Below are 22,403 nucleotides of genomic sequence, written 5' to 3'. Positions count from 1 at the left end.
GTCTGACTTTCAATATCGGTACGATATATCATATATGTAATTATTTTACCAAATAATTCTGTGTATGGAGCAGGAGTGTAAAAAAGATATTACACGAGTAAAGTGGAATAAATATGTGAATGACTACGGAATTATCACCCAGTGGCCGATTGTGGAACCTATTGTTAGACTAGAACAATCAAATGCGGAGGAATTGAGAAAATTCTCGGAATCTTTTATTACGGATTGAAGTAGATTAATGCCAATTCGAATGAAGACAAGTAGCAACCAATAGAAAGAGACAGACCTTAGACTTTATTCGCGGATTCACGTAGATTTAAATCGTTGTGGTATTCAAATACAGACTGATGGATGAGAAAATCAGCTATCCCAGATGTAACAAACTTATTCCGAAATGAGTTAAAATTTTTATCAGATTGAAATCGCGCTACAATTCCTACTAATACTATAAATGCGAAAGTGTGATTGTTGGTTTGTCTTTATTTCACGCAGCAACGGAGTAACGAATCAACGTGATTTTTTTCGTAGACATAGTTTATAGACCGGAGGGTGACATAGGCTATACAAGTTATGTAAAATGGGTTCCATTATTTTACAAAACTGATAAAAAATATGATAAATATGTTCACTTTTCACATGGAACGTAAACTGTGCGCTTGAAAATTCTGACCGTCGCCGCGAGATGGCGGTTGTAGCCCGCCTACCTTACCATCTCAGCTGTTTTAATAATACATCCGCCAGATGGCTTTCGTTTCTCGCGATTAAATGGCACTCCTTCGAGTATGTAAACGCCTCGCAATGGAAACCGGGTTCCGATCAATAACAATTAAATCCATCATTTCGTTTTAGCGATTAATATTGTAATACCGCTGTATTGATGTTACGTGTACAAAATTTCATGTCCTATACATTTCGGTACACGCTTCTTTACATTTTTTTCTCCGTACCTCGCATAGTGAGGCTCGGAGCGAGCAAAGCGAGTGATAACCGGTGTTGGCGCGAGTTCTTAGTTCAAATACAAAGAAATGGATTGAAACTGAATCCGTGGACAGATGTATTCAAAACAATAAAACATTCGAATCGGGTCGATCTCTTCGCATCATGCAATCCGGTTTCTTGTGAAATCCGGATCGGTAGACACCATAACGAGTTAGTTTTAGTACGTTTCGATCTCTTTACGATTACGGAGATATGACAACGGTATTCTAGTACGGCACTATTTCAGTGTGTTCTGTCTGTCAGCTAGCTGCCTCTAAATTATCCCAACACGCGCGTACGTTCAATAGTGTGGTTATAATGCGGTTGATGCACTTGAGGCAAAAAAGCGAGTAAAGGGGATCGCGTATCGTCGTGGATGGCGCCAGGCGTGAAGAGGAGGGTCTTGCACAAAGTGCACTGGCGCTGGGCGATGCGAATAGCGAAGATCAACGGATTAGCAGATGTGCGAGGAATTAGGCTGCTCGCGTTTGTCGGGGTGGGTGCGATGTGTCACCGCGTTTGATCGAATTTCTGTATGCCAAGTGCCGATGAGTCGTCGCTGGACGCTAAGCTTGCGATATTTCTTACTTGTTGCACCCTAAGCAAGACTAACCATCAAAGTCCGAGGGCACATTTGCTCAAAGAAATCATGAATTTAACGGGTTGGAAATAAAATTGCGAATCAATCTTTTTGAAGCCGTGAGAAATCACTCGTGATAAATGAAATCATGAGAAATCATTGCGAGTAAGTTAAAATCACTCACAATGATAGCGCTGAAGAAATTGTACGGCAAGCGGTGGTAATCATGGAAATCGTTGTAATTCTTACGGTGAATATCAAGCGGTTTAAATTCATTAGCATTTTATTGATTTCTATCTTAGCTTTAGTTACTTTCCAGTTACCAAGTGAATTGCAAGGATATTTATTGTGATTACTTGCAATTTTAACCAATTCGGAAACCATTGGGAATCTTGAACGCTTGTAAAACATTAGAAATCAGTTGGTACACTAAAAAATCAACTAAATACACGTCAGAAGGTCAATATTAACGGAAATAATTCGAAATCAGTGTTAACGAATTAGAACCACTTAATTGATTTCCAAGTGAATGGTCCATTGCCAACGAAAAAACTGCATGTTTTCCAAGCTCTGTTGCGTTCATTCTTTATGGCTCATAATGATCAACTGCATTTCACGCTCGACATGCCAGTCATTTGAAACAGCTTCAGTTCACTTCGTCAAGTGGGATTCTTGCAACGGTGTTTAAGTGCTGTTGCAAACAATCTCAAAGGCCGCTACAAGTTCAATGGCCAATTGGTTGACCAAGTTAAAAACCGGAGCTCTGAAAAAATTACGCTCACTCTCTCTCTCTTTCTCTTGCTCTCTCATTCTCACTTTTGCATTTTTTTTTAAATTCCGATAAACGACTTGCACTATCTGTTACTTTCACTGCAGCCTCACGTTATTGCTGGATTGGCGCCAGAAAGAGATATGGAAAGAAAATGTAAAGTATACTTGATAATATTCGTTTATAATCGAACATTGTCCGGTGCAAATTAAAGATAAAACTTGAGTTGAGAATAGAGTAAGTTGTTTTTACTTTGTAGATCTTTGATGGTTTCACCATTCATGCACGGATCTGGCTATCTCTTCCTGAACTTCCATTCAAAGTGCGTCGCCTTTCCACGATTACCGGAAGGTGAATAGAAATAAATCTTATTTTTTACGCGGGGCTCCAGTACTTGTATAATGCAGACATAGTCGGAGAGGCGTGAAAAAACTCCTTTGAAACGAACTTTAAAGGAAGGACGTACTTTGATAACGATCTTCAGCATTTCCTAGTGTCGTGTATATTTATTCAAGACATTTGACAGAGAATAAAGAACGCCGCGGTGATGAAAATGTGCAGCTTCTTTCAACTCGCTTCAAATTTTCCCCGCCTCTCGTCACGTGCAACAGGTCAAAGGGCATGTCACAGTCACCTTAGATCAGTGAAACGGTAAAAATGAATCGCGGGTAGCGCAACGTAATAAAATGTTTATTCAGACTAGACTTAGCCGTTAGCTAGCCAGCCAGTAGGAAATGCACTCGCGTATACCAACTTCGAATGAAATAAATAGTAGGCGTTGATTACAGCGGACACGCGCACTCTGCGCTCACATATAAATTATAATCGTGAGCAACGGTAAGCCGCGACGCGACTCGGTTAACTTCGACGCTGTATTACAATCGTCATCCTCGTAGTTACCATCATGATCATCGTCTTCGCAATTGTAATCACGATCATCGTGCGATCTTCCGCTTTTTAATTCCGTTCACGAAATAATTGTATACCTCTTAGTTTTTACGTTACACTGCATCATACGGCGTGGGGGTAGTTACGAAATGCACGTATGTCATAACTTGACGTGGCGTCCGTTTAACCAGCTTCCGGTTTCCTGCAAACGGTGTTTACAGTTAACACAACCCGATAGCCTGTCCTCTTACCCAGCCCATTACAGAGGCGTGGATACGCGTACCCGTAACGTGGATTATGCGTGTATCATATAACTTTGAACATTCGTACACCTGTACCGAGATGAATTTCTACCTGCGGTGGTTACTAAATTGTAAAATTGGCTGGTATGGGTTGCTACACGTATACATAAACAACTTTTGTGCTCAATTCGAAAATTCAGCATCAGATAGTGTTAAATTGATACAAAATTATAGACCATGGAAGTCCACACCGAAATTTCTCTCACAATTTACAGGCCGTAATCATTCTCATTTTTTAAAACGTTATTTTTTTTTTCTACTACACATGAAAATGAGTTTCGTATTTGTAATCAGAAAATCTAGTACGTATTACAATTTCTTTTTTTATCACCGTTAATCGTAATTTATTTTAGTCTTACCATGATTCAATTTTAGTCTTACTTGATTCAATTTTTTCGAAATCACCAATTGTTCGAATTTATATCTTTGAACAATTATATTCTCGTAATTAACGATATGCATATCCGCATGTCAATTATTAGACGGCTTGTTCGTCTTATTTGGCTTCCCATCGGAAGCAAGAATCCAAAAATGTAAACATTCTCCATCTACATACATTCTTACATATATAGTGCTTGAAGAGACGAAAAATTCATATTCAGACAGACTTAATGTTGCAATAACTAGGAAATGTATTCAAGGACAACCATAATCATACTAAATAATTACTAGTATCATATTTGTTTTTAATCCCAACAATATTTAAACAGTTATCGTAACAATACTGATTTGACTAGATTTTTCCAGTAACTATGTAAAACATAATTTTTCTCGTCGTCGGTACGCTTGATCACCCGCCTGTTACGTCACCTGCGCGGCTACGTCTATGCACAACAAAAGTGAACAGTACGTTGGATTCGTCATGTGTGAGAGAACATTGTTGGCCCCATTATTTCATAGGTGTGGCAAGTTTACAGATAGGCGACGTTTCAAGGTTTACTGGAGACCCGGAACATCTTGTACCCTCCGTCTCGTGTACTATGTATAGTGTAGTGTAAAAAATGAAAGAGGCAACTCAGTGACTAAGCCTGTGCTTTTCTGCAATACAAACACTCTAACCTCATCTTCTGATACTGCTATAGTTGGCGAGTGAGTTGGATCCTTTTTTTTTTTTTTTTGAAGTGAACGTTTCAAAGCACAAAATCCTATGTCCACTGAGAGAAATTTTTAGTTCCGGTTACCGCTCAGTCCTTAACTATTTTCATTTTTTAACCACAATCGAAAAATATAGTTCTAGGTAGAAAATGAAAATTAGTTTTCTAGCTGTTACAGGAAAGTCTGGTATCCGTTACTATTCTTTCTTTAAATATAAATTTTAAATTTAATGCTCGTGCAACGATAAATTAACGTTAAAGCCTTATTTAACTAAAAAAGTAAAGTAAACCGAACAAACTGATTTTGCGTTGCAATTGCCAAAAAAGGATCGACGATAGCGCAAAATCGTTACGCGTACCTCGTTTTTCGTAATTCCAACAATATTGAAACAGTTTTTATAACCGTACCTGTTTCACTGAATTTTTCTAGTTAGTGTAACAAATGCAATTTTTCTTCGCGATACAACTCTAATCTTCTAGAGACTTATTATTCGAAGCAATAACTCATGCTCCATTTCACGTGTATAATTAGTTATACGGCATTAATATGATATCAGCATTTGTTTACAGTTATATATATATATATGTATATATATGAACGGAACGGTCAGAACACTTCGGTTATTTATACGTATCATTTTTGACCCGTCCAAGTTTATATAAACGTTCGTGAGTCAGCTGAGCTATACTCGGTGCTGCAGACACGCGTGAGTTTGGGCACGCACATGCGTGTAAAACGTATGTATATACGATTCACACGTGCGCAGTGACACGTCTGTTTATGTATGTAGCATATATAGCGATTCGTGGCAATGAACCATAGGGTGTGCTGGCTGGCTTTATGAGGACAAAAGTAGCTCTCGATAGCGAGTCATTTGCGAAATTCTACGATACGCAAAATTCACAATTTCTCGCAGCCAGTTTTGTACGATTCCAAGGTATCTTGAATTCTGTCGAGTGATATTGTTTTCTTGTCTTTGTACGCTGCTCTTCTTAGAAAAGACTGGGTGGTGCAAGAATCCATAAGACGAAGTTCATCAGAGTCAATGTTTTTTAGGTTAAAGAGAAAACGGAGCAAATAAAGACGCTCGATTAATAATAATTGTTTTGTTCTCTGTACGCGATACTCCGATGAGTGTATGAATTCTGTAAATAATAGCTCAGTATCGGTTGCAATGGGTTATTCCATGCGCGTCACACGACATTCTACCAACCAACCAGATCACCTTCCGACATCTGACATCGTATAACTAACTATCGTATACACAACAGACACGCGCTGAATAATACCCGCAGAATGATTGATCTAGTTTTGCAATACGCTCCAGTATTCGGTCATGTCAAGGTACGTCATACGAATGAAGAATAATTGAGCAATACAAATTCTAACCCACAGGTCAATCTTTAGAATGGACTGCATGCTCTATACCTTACATTTCTTCGTACAGATTGACAATATGCGTTTAATTATAGAGAGACAACGGACTCTCGAATACAGCGTCAAATTTTTACTTAAAATTTTTCATTGACAAGTGTTCGTCAGTACACCGGAAGCATCATATTGGACAGAATGAGATTCGTTGTAGGAAATATAAAATTGTTGTAAAATGGGTATCGTTACAACAACGATTCGGATATCGTTGCAATTGAAGAAAAATTTGGTACAACTAAGTATTTATAAGTATAATTTTAACCGTCAATGCTACATTTTTTGGTTATTGCAACATAAATCTGTTTCCTTTATGTACTAAATTTTATTGCTCAAGTAAGCCTTCAAGATTCTTACGTATTACGGTATCTTTTTCCGCGCATAACTATCAACTGTTCTCCAAAATAATTTGGTACTAAACGCAGAATTGATTGCTAGCACGAATATGCGAGGAAAAATTGTAATGAAGTCGATCTTTTGCCAGAATTTTAATGCCAACTAGACTACGAGGCATATTTATATCCGGGGATTGCGTAAGAGATTTTTCAACAATATAAATTTTCTTCACGCGCGCCCGAGAAAGGGGGGAACGCTTTGGCATTTGAGAACTGCTTGCAAATCGTTGCATCGAAACATCCAAGGTTATTCAATATTGCACGCATACTTTCCAGTGCAAGTCGCGACTTGACGTTCGGAATGCGGATACTTGGTGTCAGTGTAATATCGGTTAATCGTAGATTTCTCCGTACAATAATACCGGGCAGTTTTTTTCACTCCTCGTTTTTTTTTTTTTTTTTTTTTTTTTTTAGCTCCGATTTTACTCTTATTAGATGACTCTTATTAACTCATGAAAAGCTGGACAAAACCTATTTTTTCAACTTTCTTTTACGAAATTTGTGATATGTTACACGAGTTTGTACTGTATCGTCAGTATCACAGGTAACATTTGTTTTTCAAAAATAATTAGCCCAAACTTAATAAGAACGTCGTAAAATTACGCGAAGTTAGTGGATTTTCATAAAAATTTATATTTTCAACGAATGACAATATTAAATCATATCTATTTCAAACAACACCATAAGAATAACTGATCTGACTTTATGAAATATTACGTGGAATAGTGAGGAATTTTCATTAAATTTTTATTCCAACTTTTATGTCATTCGAAATATTACAGTTTTAGCGAAATACTTATCATACCTACTACAATTTATAATGCGTTATTCAGTCGCTATTAAGAAAAACTCGGACATTAGTGAAGTAGAAGGACTTTGAAATTACCAAAACATAGTTTGTAAAAATAGGCTAAATTTTTTCCGTTCTTCATTATTATTATAGATACAACAGGTGTCCAGAGAGCAAGAAATTTTGGACTTGAAAAACCGATACAAGTGAGAGAATTTACAAAACAAAATAAATGCCTAGCATTATTACCAGTATAAAAACCCGCCAAACACACACCCGCGCGTAAAAAAAAATTATCCATGGACGTACCGAGTGTGGGGCAAGATTGCATTCGCAAAGTGTAGAATATTTGACGGGAGCTTAATGATCAGGAAAGATTGTCGGATCATACTATTCACGGAATGAGTAAATTGCAGTGAAATAAAAATACATGAAAACCCGAGACTCCAGAAAAAAAGCCGGATGGCCACAATGGCTAACGACCTGTGGCACGTTCCACTGATTGTCAGTTTTACCGTACGAAGACGAGCAATCAAATACAAGCAAATAGAAGCTTAGTTGGGTTGAGTGATGATGCATAATCCCGGGGAGAAACGGCACACGATAATATTCGAAGTTTGACGATGGAAAAATGAGACCACGTCGCGTCGTTATGGCAGCAGGGCAGGAAAAGAGCACAAAAATGGGGAACCACAGTGCCTACTCTCGAAGCTTGGTGGCAGCACCATCGTTGGTTCGAAATTCAAATTCAAGCATACAATATTACGTTAAAATTCATTTTCTTTTATAAAAGATCTTTTTTCTTTACTTGGAGAAAAGCGCCATGGCAAATGAACCAGTTTAAATTCTTCAATCCCTCAAACAAAATACTTTATGATTTTGGAATACCGGAATTTCGCGGCAAAGTAGACCAACGATTGTGCTCTACTTGCAATCAGCTTGACAACTGTGGTCCCCCATTCCTGGATTATTCCCTCGTTTATTCACAAGGAGGAGGGATCAATGATTCCTGCCGCGTAATAAAGATGTCCTGGCAAGGACCTCGCGGCACTTCTATGGAGGGTAGAAGTAAGGAGGACTGTCTTCGTGTATGTAAAGTGTCCGTAAAGTAGAGGCAAATTAAGATGGCGTTGCTGCAGCAAAAGTTCCACAAATCACCAATCAGATTCATCCCGATTGAACCCTGATTGCTAGGCGCCAATCAGATTGGTACCACCGACAAGAAATTATTGCTTATGAGCGCCATTGTGGTCACTTTTTGAACCCTTATTAACTAATTTTGGTGGACACTATTTCAGTTGATACTTAATGAAACAAAACACACTCATGTTTCGAAATCTTAGTTCCTTGAACAATCATTGTAAAATTTTAATAAAATAGTGATTTTTTTCTCCAATGTTTTGTTACGATAACATTACTAATTCGAAGCTCGTAGATAATCGAACGTCGCGACGACGCTCGAAAGTTGAATTTGTTGATCCAAGATCACATTGTGACATAACTGAAATTGGAGAACTGAGAAAACTTGTCAACGGTAATCGGACACGTTACGTTCATTTTCTTTACTACCAGCGTCGCTAGTTTTCTTTTCGCACCGAAGCGAATTCAGCATAATAAATACGTGTGAAGTAAGCCAATAGGGTATTACAATGAATTTTATTTCAAGTAAACAAATTCCTAGCCTGTATTTGAAAGTTCGCACAACTTGACTAGGATATTTGAAATATTCAAACTGTCGCCTTATACTTCCTCCACTGTCTTCGGTGCATACGGAACACCAGTGCCATCTTATTTTGGGCAGCTATTTGTTTACATGGAGTTTGGTCTCCTTTTCTAGTCTCCATGCAAGATTACATCGACGTAGAATACGAATGCCCACGAGGGTAGGAAATCTGTCTCGCCGTAAAAGGAGACAGAACGCATCTGTGGCCAATATATATCTTTTATTTTTTTACCTACAGGAACGTAGAAAGTTATTGGTAGGTGAATGAGCGCAATTTATGCTCAAAAATCACTACAATTTGCATGAATCGATACAGCCAGAACGGAAGAAGAAGAATTCGCATGGGCTTTGAGTTTCGGGCACAGTGGAAGAAGGAAGGTGATGTCACGGCCTATTTCTCTGGGCACAGTGCTTTGATATACGGTTGCTACTTTCCAGAAAATCCGTAGTACTAGAGTCGAAAGTAGTAAATCAAGTGTGGGCTAATGAATCCCATGTACTTATGGTTTCGGCGAAGGTCTCGATATCGCTTTTTGCATAGATATGTTCTTTATACGCATGAATAGTACTTGTAGCGTTTTTAACCAGGAACACTTCATTATTCCAATTCCAACGAAATTCGTATTACGTGCGATGGAATTCCGAAATTGCTTAGACTATAGTAAGTTTGGAGACAGTCAGCGTAAAATGACATACTCGCTGACACTTTGCAATTGGTATCGGCCGGCAAGAAATGATACAAGAACTCGTATTACACATTCGTAGAATATATTCAGTCCGAACTCTACGAAGTACTACGGTATTTATTTTATCTTTGAAAAATAATAGCGTAGTGTAGCAATAATTCTGCAACGATAACGACAAGACTTTCATTGGTGTTCCATCCTTAGCTCATGTATAAAAATAACTTTACTAGATATACTAATGGTATTATACATATACAGCCGCATTGTACAAAACAAACATTATTGGCAAAACTTGCAAAAAAGTAGAATTCTGTACACACGCGGAAAAAACTTTTATTACTTGCAGGTATTGGAAAATTCTAGTTAAATTGGAACAATCCAAAACGTTTTAAATATTATTAGAATTACTGGAAAGTGTGGTACAAGTAACTATTTAGTGCGATTACAATTGTAAATGCTACATTTTCTGGTTATTGCAACGTTAAATATGTATATTCAGTTAATTAATACTTTTATCATGAATTTCTTAATCCGAGTTCTTCAGTTGAAGAAAAAAAATGCTGAGTAAAATTCTTATAATTTACTCGCGTTAAATTTGTGATTTAACAATGATCCAATTGTCTATCGAAAATTCATTTACAAATAAAACGAGCTATTTTTCGGTAAAAAATGATTGAATTAAGATATTTTTCTGAACTTGTTAGCACAATGAAACGTTCAAGATTAAATTAAAATTCAGCGGTTCAAAATTTTTCCCGCCATGTAATACAAGAAGTTTTTCAATTGTATGTAAGTAAGGTAGCTTCGATAACACTGTCAACTTTTTCCTGAGCGGGTTTTTCTTCTAATCAATTTTTTGACTTGGCTGTACGTTCCATACATTCTTAATCCTCTTTTTCCCATAATTCGATCTGCTCCAAGTATCATTCATTACCTGCTTCCACCCTAACCCTCTTCGCATCCATTTATCTATGTAACTATGTACACTTAAGTTGAGATCCGTACACCGCGCGATCTCGCGTAGGTGTGTCAGTAATTCAATTTGTCAATTGAAATCAATTGTACTAATTGGCGAGCAAAGATTGCGAGCATACGAAACAGTCTGCCAGCCAGAATTCACACACATCTCATTACAGGCACTAAACAACCATAAGTTTGCGCAACGATACCTTCTGACGGAAAATTCTTTGCTAACGATATCTTGAGAAACTCGCATCCTTCACTCGATCATTGTGATTCTACATCTGTTTTACCATCACGACATATAATCGCAAAATTTACCACGTGCGATCATTGAACATGAGAAAATTGGTGCTTTTGATACAGGATCCTGAATCCTCTGAATCGATTACCCAAAGTAAATTCTCGATTTCGCTTACAGTCGTAAACGAATGAACGCCAGCACGAGTGATTATTGGTACACGCATCGATCAATTACTCATTGTCAGAGCTGCCCCAAAATTTCTCATTGTCTGTTACAGGTGCAACCTGTCGCCGAATTATCCGAGCTGTCACGACGAGGGGGTAGCGATGGAACTCACGTCGTACTCGCCCCAGCAAATATCCAGGGTGGCACGCTGCGACGATCAGGGAGTTTACGATTTCACCAGAATACGGTGAGTTTTCCACGGCCAACTTTTTCTCCTCAATCCTCCGTTCAACATTTTGTATCGACCTTAGTCTTATTTTAGGGTGACAAATATTTCGAAATTAATATAAAAAGTTGAGATAAGGTATATTTTAGATTTAAACCTCGATCGAAGATATCGAATTTTTAAAATGGCAGCATGGAAGAACTTTAATTTTTGCCTGAAATGCTGATCTATCAAGTTGAACCGGTGCCCCTAAGAACGGACCGATCAGTTCCACTTGCATAATCTTAATCGGGTTGGATCAGGTTATAGTGAGATACTTACTAGGCACGAAGTCTGGCGACGTAGTAAAGAACGCCTCTTGAGAAGCACGTGACCTTTTGATAGGAACTCGAAAGTTCGTCCAACCACTGGCTGAGTTCGCTTCTAAGATATTAAAGGTACTCCGAGGTATCACGAAAATAAAAGAGAACAGGCATCGTGCCGTTCGGAATAGAAACCCTTCAAGTGAATCCAGTGAGCCTTAGAATGAGGATTGAGGACTAGCTTTGCTTCGGTTCAATGACACCCCTCAAACTTGGCGATATAAAAATTTGGACTACCCGGTTTTAACGTTAATCTGATTGACTAAATTTTTGTCCGCACCGGGAGTTTTCGCCCCAATATCTAATAGTGGTAGAAAATATAGTGGAGTACCCTTTAAACTATAGTATGGCAGTCAAATTTCTGTTACAACGTCAGGAAGATTTTTCATCTAAGTTGGGTCGTTCAACTGTCACAGAAATCGTGAATGCCAGAATAACAATAGTCGCGGATTTGTTAGAGAAAGTTAGAACGCTTATTTTAACCCGTAATTTACTGTTCTGTGGGAGGCAACAACGCTTGACTACAACATATATGTTTATGCATATTACATTTCTAAATGCCGCGGACATCACTTAAAGCAGATGACGATGAAGTAAGGTGAATATGAAGTACTCTCCGATCATCACGAGTCAGTCTTAAGTCTTTATAAGTACTTCAGTCTGAAAGTTCGAGTTGGGTTAACTTAGTTTGTGTAATTTCGTACAGGCTTGCAAAACTTTGTAAGTAATTGATACACGAATTAAAGATTAGCAATCAGATTGCGGAGTTTCCTGCGTCTCATATGTATAGCCGGAGGAAACCATATCCGTACGTTGTGCGGAAGTCGTACCTGTGAACGTCATATATCGAGTGACTGACTGACACTGATCGTTGTTTAACATTCCTGGATGTATCTAAGCTTGAACAGTATTCAGATCCAAGCCATTGCAGGTGCACGTACTTGATTAGTTGGGATCGGTTACACGCTGCTGTATTTAAGAGTATGCGCTTATGGTTCCTAGAAGCTTAAATTATACCGAACTGTAAATTTCTCTTTAGAAGAATTTATGTCGGTGGCAACGGCATGAGTCACGATTCGAGCCGTGCGTGACTCTAAAACGGCAAATACCGCAAACGGAATTATTTTCCCTCTTCAGTTCTAACTGAATGAAACAAACCCGCAGACTTCCAGTAACACGAATATCAAACAAACAAGTTCAGTCTTTATTTACTTAGCTGCAGACAAGCTGCATCTTGTAAAGAGTCCGTATGTGCATACGTGCATACAGAATTAGTGATTTGGTAATATATGTAGGTATGTCGTCGAAACTACGCGTGGTACGCAGCTAATCGACCGTCACGAGATTAAAATATTTCGACGGTGATAAATGTCAAAGAGAAATCATAAGTCGCTGCCAATGAGTCATGGATTCGATTGCGCGTCCGCTGTGTTAGAATTATCATGATTGTATCGCTGGGGACTAAATTCACTAACTATCGGCAGCTAATGCATACCTTCTTCGCAGTTTAAAGTTCTCGTTTAACGTGGCAAACTAATAGTGCAAGTATTTTACGCAATGATACAAACTATCGTTACGTCAGAAGAATGCCTGACGAGAATTCTTGCATAGCTCTGTCGAAGAGTTGTAGAAAGTTGAATGGAGTGCCAACAGCACTCGAAATAACCAACGTAACTCGGAACTCTTTATCGGCTGCGTTCTCTACGTCGGTCGGTAATTCAGACTCATCGTGCTTCATCGGTATTTGAAGATCAGTTGAACAAGTTAATATCATCTTACCTACTGATGGAAGTAAGAACCATCAGTCGGTAAGTGCTTACCATCAAATACACGTCACTTACATTTTCTCTGTTTTTCTTTATTTTTTAACTCCGCGACAAAAAAACAGTCGTTGCGGCATCCCTATAAGTATATAATCGTCACACGAATTCTGATTGTAGATAAGGTAATGTGATTATCGTCACATGATCGCCCCTTCGGTTCAGGTATCGAATGGTTCAGGGGAGGTATGTGGGTCAGCCACAGTACGGCTTCCGGTCTTTTCGTAAATGTTGAAACTTAATCCCAGCCTAGAACTGTAAAGCGTAAACTTTTCCTTCGTTCTTTTTTTTTTGCTTGCTCTCTTACCCGAGAACAAGTGAATACATCAAAAAGCACAAAGTCGATACTAATTTTCCCAATATCCCGGATGTACCGCAATAAATGCACCCACATTTTTTCCTTCGATCATAGATTGCACGAATCTTATTGTACTTCCGGTTCTTGCGCGTGTTTCATATTTGGCAACGTTCGCACGGAGAATAATATTGTTCGTTGAATTTACGTACGGGTTACATTGCGTAAAAAATACTGCAGGCGGGGAGTGCCACGCACGTGCAGCAGCGCACAGTAGGTTCGACTGGCTACTTCTATATGTGGAAACGTAATGCGTCCGTGTCGGCCATGTTGCCTTCTTTGGTTATGAGTGTTTTCATGTTTATCTACCGATTCAGTTCCTCATACCTTATTCTATCGTTCAATCCGCATGACTAAACACACTGGTATAAATTTATCCGTATTATTGAATTTTATTTCAAAGAAGGCGAGTTTTAAACATTTTATGAATTTGAATTTTGCAATTCGCTTCATACGGTCGAAGGTCAAGTCGTTGATCCACTTAGTGTACGACCTGCCCCCGATGCTAATCCGTGAATCATCAAATATATGCTGTAAGAATGGCTTTCGATTCACCCGCCAACTTCACATTGATCCTTTTCGGGTCCGGTTTTACTTTTCTTCGGGAGGTCACGTGGGTTGTATCTGCTTCGTAAATAATACGGGGTTCATCGAGTCCCGGTTTAGCCCGTAGGAATTGACAAGTTGTTTATGAATCGCTTGTATATTTATGTTAGCAGATAACGTCTCCGATCGTTAATTATATTACCACATGGCCCGCATAGATTCAACAGTCACTGTATAAATCAAACCGTCAAATTGGGTCCGCGTATAATACACGTAACTAGCTGAGATGGATTACCCTGTAAGTTATTTTTTTTTTCTTTTTTCACTTTCGAAAAGTGTGACACGCGTGTCACATCATGCTCCGTCATTAAATATCGTCCCGCGAATTGTACGAGGTGCATACGCAAGCTCGGCAAAGATGCTGGGAGCGGCTATAAAAACTAATCGCCAAGGTAAATGATACATAAGCATATAATACCCGGACGTGCTAGCAACGAAATCACGGATTATTGTACGCTGATGTAATCAGCATATTCGCTTGTATTCTTAGGAGGTTAAATTTTCTAAGAACCGAAGCCCACCGCGGCTGAAAATGTCTGTAATAAACTAGCTGTGTTGGAAATTCCTGTTTAGGAAATTATCAATTTGCGTTCAGATCTGCGGCTTTGCGAAACCGCCCATTATTTTTAGACCGTGCACTCTGGCAGCGGTGCAAAAAAAATAAATAAATAAATAAATGAATAAAAACAAAAAATAAAATAAAAAATAAAACTCAACGATGGTTGGAAATTTTTTCGGTACCGTAGGCTACTCAATGAAGCGGAGGGAAAAAAGAGATAAAAACGGAGAGACAAATTAGGAGCGAGAAAGAGCCTCGCCCACTCGAACTACTAGGACATCGTCATAGTTGTCTGCTCGAATGGCGTCCCACGTGCAATGGCTTCAGCTGGTCCTTGTGTCCCCGACATCGATCTCTGACCACTGCACAGCGCCCACCTTTTTCTCTCTTCTCTTTGCTTTCTTTTTATATCTGTGAATAGCGAACGTTAAAGTGCAGAATCACTCACGCGGTTGGACTCGGGGAGTTTGATTGAAAAAAAAACTGCTCTCCTCGAGACTCGAGCAATTTTGCACTACCCATTTTTTTCATTCTCCATTGACTGTAGATCGAATTTCTTTGTGAGCAGTTGGCACTCTTCAGCTATTTAGATGCGCTGTATAGAAGGGTAGAATCATAAGTGGCCGATGCACGCTCTCGCTCACCTTGTTTGGAATTGCACCAAGTGCACGAGTCCCAACTCAACCAGTTATTTCCCCTATGGTGTATCGGCAAACGCGTATGTATAACCAACCGTAGAAGTATGCATCGTTCTCGAGTTGTAATTTCTGCCCTGGATACATGACTCACGAAGTAATGCATTCGGCATCATATGAGAAGTAGGAAAGCGACCCGAATGACAGATGGCTCACTGTAGCGTGCAACGTGGCTTGCGGAAGCTCGACGACACGTGTTCCTCGCCTCGACCGTCTCTTACACGGTTACATACATGTCTACCACACGCCATTGAAGGGCTCTAGTCGAATCCTTTTTGTTAATTTTTAGCAAGACCGTAACGACACTTATCGGTTAGCGACTGTTCAATAGGTCGAATCTCTTCACGCTCTTTGAAACAGGAGCTTATCACTTTCCTTTCATCCTCGAAGTCCATCCTGCTGATGAAAACATCGAATTTGACGAGAAAAAGCGTGTGCGTCATAGGCTTTCTTCAAAACGCTTACTGTCGCGTATTTTCTTTGCCGATTTTTTTTTATACTCAATTGGCTGATCCACGTGGGAGAACCAGCTCGACCATACGAAAACGAAGAGCGCTAAAAATAACCCACCGCAATCAGAGCTTCATATGCATTTCTCTAATGAGTTGGACGGTTTATTGGACATCAACATCCGTTGAACGATGAACGGTTTATCGGTGATATCGAGTATACAACAACATTTGTAAATTGTATGAAAATTGGAATGGACTACCTGAGAAAGGTTGACCAAGTCTTAAGCCGCAGGCTGCTTCTGTAATGCAAAATTGAAGCCGACAGCTCGATCTGGATCTGAAGGCACATGGCTTAGCTTGACGCCCACCTGCACCAAATGACGTTCACAATTCTCTCTTCGATTAGAATCTCCGCGACTGCAGGAGCACGAAAGGCTTACTTGATCCTTGAACCATTTTATGCTGGTGCCAGTAGGGTGCTTTGGTCAGTAGAATAAGCGACATCGCTCCGTGAGTGTATCGCATAGCTGGCGTTCAAGACCATTGAAGAAAGTGAATATCGTGGGCGACAGGCCATTGCGGCATCTTTACAGTATTTCGCAATTGTCCTGCATGGGTGGGAATCGTTTATGACGAAGAACAATGGGTTGCGCAATTCTTGTATACGTGTGCAAAACCAGATACCTTCACTTAAACAAAACTCCACCTCGCCTAACAGGAATCTCTGAATTGGGGAATAGGAAGTGTAACCGGTCGTATAATTGTTCATAATGGGTACTATTTAATCAGTTGAACATATTAACAGAACCGCTTTCACACTTGGTGAACTCGAGTCGTTCGTTGCCCTCGATTTTTTTTATGCACCAAGCAGTCTGCTGATGAGATACGAAATGGTCTGAGAATTGCTCAATACAACTATATGTGTATAAAGTATACGGTAAAAGTGTAAAACCCAATAAGGAAATAATAAATTTTCAAAACTCTCTCACCAGCTTGTAATAAAATATCTACAGTTGCTTCTAGGATAGTGCCTGATTTTATTCAGCCGTTGCCCTCGATGTCTGGTCCAAAAAACAATCTGAAATTATTGGGAAATCGCGACAGCTGAAAAGTTTAGAAAATTACCGAGACTGCCCGCTTGGATAAACATTCTTTAAAACCTTTCCCTCTGTTTTCTTTCAAACTTTTCTCTGTTCCAATTCGGGTTTCCGTAATCAAAGCTCCAGTACTGGTTCAGAAAACAAACTGCACGCGATCGCGATGAACTAATTTCTCCGATTCCGTCATCGCCGGACCTGCATCAGTGCAGGCGACTCGTTGCTCCGCTATAATTAGAGGTTTCAACCTCGTTGAAGACTCGCTTGGGTGCTCGTTTAATTGCCAATTGATAATGATGACAGTGTGAAAACAAGAGGATCGCACAACGACAATAATAATTTGACTCGGTGCTACAGTCAATGAAAACGCGTTGTTCACAACGAGTTTTCACCGAAGGTTCACAGCATCTTTATAATCGATCTTTAAGACCGAACTGATAGGGTGTTGGTGTCTTGTTCGTTGGTCACATCGGCACGGCACGCATTACAGAAACCCGAAGGCAATCATGCGTGTATACAAGAGGTTGGTTTTGGCCTTGGCGACAACGCGTGATTCGCCTCAGATAAATCGACGATCTCAGCTTTCGCTTTTTCCTTTTTTTTCGGTGCGGACCGCAGACCTGTGCTTTGTAATAACGTACACGAACATCACTCTGTAAATAATTTTCAAAGTATAAAAGCACACCGTGACTTCACCTTATTCTGACTATTCGGACGTCGATCAGAAAAAATTTTCATTTCACCTAATTATTTGGAGTTTCTGCCGCAACGAGTCTCCTCAGATCTCCGTTACATCAAACATGCTGATACAAGAAAGTATATCGATGCCTACAGTCGTGTTACACGCTAGAGTACAATTGTTTGTTTTTCAACTACAAGGCAACGAGCAAGCTGTCCGCCTCTGATCCGTTGGCTTTCACAACTTTGGGGCGTGTTACTTATCGTGTGGTCTTTGGTACCCACCTACCAAGCAAAGGTACTGCGCCACTGCTGTGTTCCATGTGATAATTCAAGGCACGCACGCAGTGCGAAGTGGTGGAACAAATTTAATAAATTCCCGACCGCCCCTCTGCATGATCGTCAGCTCTCAATGAGATGCAAAGACAGACAACCGCGCAATCCATGACATGCGAACCCGTAGTACAAGTGAAGAGGTACTGTAATAATCCAGAACTCGTTTATCCGAATCGAGACCATTGCAGCACCCGAACACCAGGAAACTTGACGCGTGACACTGAATTAGAATTAGGAGTTGAAAAGCAGATCATGACCTGACTCAACGGAGATGGTTTCGAGATCCGTTTAATCCCGCCAATGGGGTGAGACTATTGCAAGGGACAATGGTTGCGGCACATCAGCGATTCCCAGCCTCAGCGGCCTCGGAGATTTGTGCTGTCTTACGGAGCGGCTAAGAATAGGGGTAACAATTCTTCCTGCGTCTTGTGCCTAGCAGCAGCAGCTTCTTGGATAAACTGGGAGAGGGTTCAGCGGTTATTTCGTCTGCAACGACGCGTGCGTCCGTTACTTAGAGTCATAGCCACAGTCCCGGCATCCAGCCTAGAGCTGCTTACAATTAGAAATGATTCCTGAAGTCTAATTTCGTTCAGGGGAAGAAAATGGAGGCACGAATTTCTCTCTCTCTCTTCATCTCTTGTCCTTCTCTTTCTTCGTCTTCGTCCGGAAAACCTTGACAAGGAAGTAAAAAGACGAAGAGGAAAGAAAGGCGGAAAGTGCAGGAAATTTGTTTTTAAACTCAACGCACTGCGACGGGCAGGATACGTATCCGGTACCACTTGATCTTTCCTGCGAAAGATATGATGGCGTTAATGAGACGGTGTAACAAAACAAATATAACTCTAGATATTGTCAAATGAAAAAATATTCTGCAATCTGTATTGAAAAACTGAACGAAAATCTAACCTGTGTCGTAAAGGTTAGTTACAAGATCGCTTGTGCTGATGAAAAAACACTCCACATGCCAAAATCAAACTATATTTAACACCTGGATCCATCCACCGATTTTCAGCCATCTTTTTAAGGTCAAAAATTCGTCTCGCAGAAACTTGTATATAAATTTTGGTGTACATTAATATGTGAAAATTCCCCAATGTTTAGACCTTCAAGCTGCAACGTTTACAAGAAATAGGTTAATTATTTTATCGCGTTCTCGAATTGAACCTTTTTGAATTTTTATCCCTTTTCTGATTCTTCAGATTGGTTAATCTATTTTCATATAAACTTTTAGGTTCTGCAAGAAAACACATTTTTCCGATATTCTCAGTCCTGCAGTGTATGCCAAGGGGGGAAGAATAAGTTGATTTTATTTTTTTAAATGGAAAATTGAGCATATTGGAGTATATCCCAAAATTTTTAGACTAGGATGAGAATAAGATTACAAATACATCGACGTAAATATATTCTAGGGATCCCTGAAACATTGACATCGGCTTAACTGTGAACCCACTTTCATTCGATTTTAAAAATCTCAAGATAGATTCCAAAGTATCTATTTTTTCCAGAGAAATGTTGAATAAAATTATTCTCCCGTCCTTCGCTCATATAGGACTGAAAATTCCTGAGGGTCTAGCTAACCACAGATCTTATGTTCGGAAGCATTAGACTTTCTTACACAAAAATCACCTTAGGTCATATTGTTTCTCCAATGATGGTAAATTCTGAATTCGACAACTGATAAATACGTTTCTCGTAAACTGTAAGACCTAAAGGTTTAAAAATAGTAGGATTACCATATCTTGGCTTATTACTAAAATATATCAAAATACCTGCGATATTAAAATTTTCATCCTAAAATGGTGGACAAAAGTTTACGGATCGTCTCTGTAAACATGCTTTCAACTATACGGACGGTTGTAAAAAGTGATTCGTTGTCACGTCAATGACAAGGAGTAATTTTCGCGGCATTTAGCCTGGCGTCTCTCTTACTTTCTATAGTACGCGGGGTGTGCATGTGTGTGTGTGGTGTGTCGAACTAAAAACGATAGGGAACAACGAGCATAAAGTAATCGTCGGAGGAACGTGCGACTGGCTCGAAGTGAGTGACTGCCGTTTCTCTCCCTGAGCAAGCCGACTCTGCAGACGCCTGCAGACGACGACGCCTCGCGTCTCTCAGATTGAGTAAGTCAGTCAGTTCTTGAGCGACTCGCGCCAGTCACGCTCCTCCGCGCCTAAACGCGACCGACGCCAACATGTGAATGTATAAAATTCGCCTTGTAATATATAACCGCCTAATCCTCTCGAAGTGTTCACTTTGGCTCTGCTCCAGAATTCTCCTTATACTTGAAAGAGTAAAATTTAATTATATTATTGTCATAATTATTATTATGCACGTCTCGTCGCGACGTCGACGCCGTCGTCTGATAAACAAACCGTTAATTGCATTCAAGTAACGATCTCTGCCTTACTACATGTATAAACCTGACGTATTGTTACTCGGTAATTTACGGTATAAGTCGTTCAATACAGATCCTTTAACGGTTCTCTCGCTCCAACTTGCACAATCAGTGATCGGTGTGGTAGTATTTCGCGTTTTATTGAAATTGGCGTTAAAGTGTGTCCAGACGAAAACGTCATGTAGGGTCTGAAGAAGTGCTCGGTTGAGTTTCGCCAATCGCAGGAAAAGTCCAGAGTCCAACAAAACGCATGGCGACAAACCCCAGGCGCCATTCCCGCGACACAATGTCGCCGAACCCAGCGAGCAAGATGCATCACCACAAGGCGTGCAAGGGCAAGGCTCACGGAAGTGGCATAGCCAAGCAGAACAACTCGAGAGGGCCGATAATATCCTCGCCGAGTCCGCGGCCAGGGTGCAGATCATCGTCGTTGCAGAAGAAGGACTCGAAGTCGAGTTTGAACGGCCACAGCGAGTCCGGAGGTAGCAGAAAGGTGAGCAGGAACAGCGTAAGTTCTTGGGAGTACAGCGATACCGACAGCCTGAACTCGTCTGAACACGGGGTTGACAGTGTCGACCATGCGAGTCACATGATAAAGAAGATAAACCAGGTGCTGGATGGGATGGACGATGGGAAGAGGAGCGTAAAGACCGGGAGGAAAATGTCAAACGGCGATGAACACGGCAAGAAATTATGCTCGAAAAGAGAAAGCTGGGCCGAGACGCTCCGGGGTAGAATCGAAATGACGAATAAGTACAAGAAGATGGAGGCCGGGTGGGACGACAGTGTGATCAACCCTCCCAAGGAGAGGAAGTGGCATCGCATCACTGCCGAAGTCGAACAACGGACCGGTGACAAAACCGTTGCAAGGAGTAACTCCTTGCCGAAGAAAACCTCTCCGTCACTTCGCAAGGTCGTAAAGAGGACGCGCAGCAGCCCTGTAAGGAATTTGTACGACGTCGTCGAGTGGGAAGAACTCCTGGAGCTTGCCCAAGCCAGGAAGGCCACTCGGGTCGGGAAAGGGACCGGCGGGAAACCAGCATACCTGAAACACCTTAGCAGTCTCCTCGAAAATAAGGCGCCGAAAACTTTTAAGGTACCGTTTCGCGGGAGTTGGCTTCACCGAGGAAAATATTATTTGTCATAGTTATTTGAAAGTTGTAGTAAAATTTTGCATAATTACTAGGAAAATCTAGTAAAATTTTGCATAGTCACTAGGAAATTCTAGTGAAATTTTGCATAGTCACTAGGAAATTCTAATGAAATTTCGTACAGGTACTAGGAAATTCTAGTAAAATTTTGCATAGTCACTGAGAAATTCTAGTCAAATTTTGCATAGGTACTAGGAAATTCTAGTCAAATTTTGTGTAGTCACTAAGAAATTCTAGTCAAATTTTGCATAGTCACTAGGAAATTCTAGTGAAATTTTTCATAGGTACTAGGAAATTCTAGTAAAATCGTGCATAGTCACTAGAAAATCCTAGTGAAATGGCATCGTTACGATAACGGTTTGAATATTGGTGAAATTACAAGAAAATATGGTACAAGAAATTATTTAATACGATTGTAATTGCGATAAAAATTCTCAATGCTGCGTTTCTTTTCGTAATGTTATTGCAATGGTCGATTTTCAGAAAATTCGTTATTTCATAACTATAGGGTTGTCTGAAATTGAGTAAATCGTAACTAGACAAGGGATACTCATGTTTGGGAAACTGATTTCCTTCAGAGGCATACTGAAATTACAAAACAATGGCTTTTGTTCCAGTGTTTGGTTATGTTGGCGCAACTGTAACTTCAGCCGGGTGAAAATATTTC

The 22,403-nt window shown here is 40.0% G+C and overlaps 1 protein-coding gene across 2 annotated transcripts in view; it reads left to right on the top strand.

Moving 5' to 3' along the window:
• Window positions 1-22,403, top strand: part of LOC107216822 (unconventional myosin-XVIIIa) — an 84,014-nt gene that overhangs the window by 6,974 nt on the left and 54,637 nt on the right. Inside the window, exon 3 of one of the 2 annotated variants that reach the window (XM_015654115.2) lies at window positions 11,116-11,250. In XM_015654115.2, the coding sequence (XP_015509601.1) occupies window positions 11,116-11,250 (135 nt within the window). Of the gene's footprint in view, window positions 1-11,115; window positions 11,251-20,313; window positions 21,682-22,403 lie in introns of those variants that run through there. The other variant, XM_015654116.2, reaches the window with a different exon arrangement.

This window comes from Neodiprion lecontei, chromosome 2 (assembly GCF_021901455.1).
Source record: "Neodiprion lecontei isolate iyNeoLeco1 chromosome 2, iyNeoLeco1.1, whole genome shotgun sequence".
NCBI lineage: Eukaryota > Metazoa > Arthropoda > Insecta > Hymenoptera > Diprionidae > Neodiprion > Neodiprion lecontei.
The sequence above is the reverse complement of the archived record's forward strand: the minus strand, read 5'-3'. Positions and strand labels throughout refer to the sequence as shown.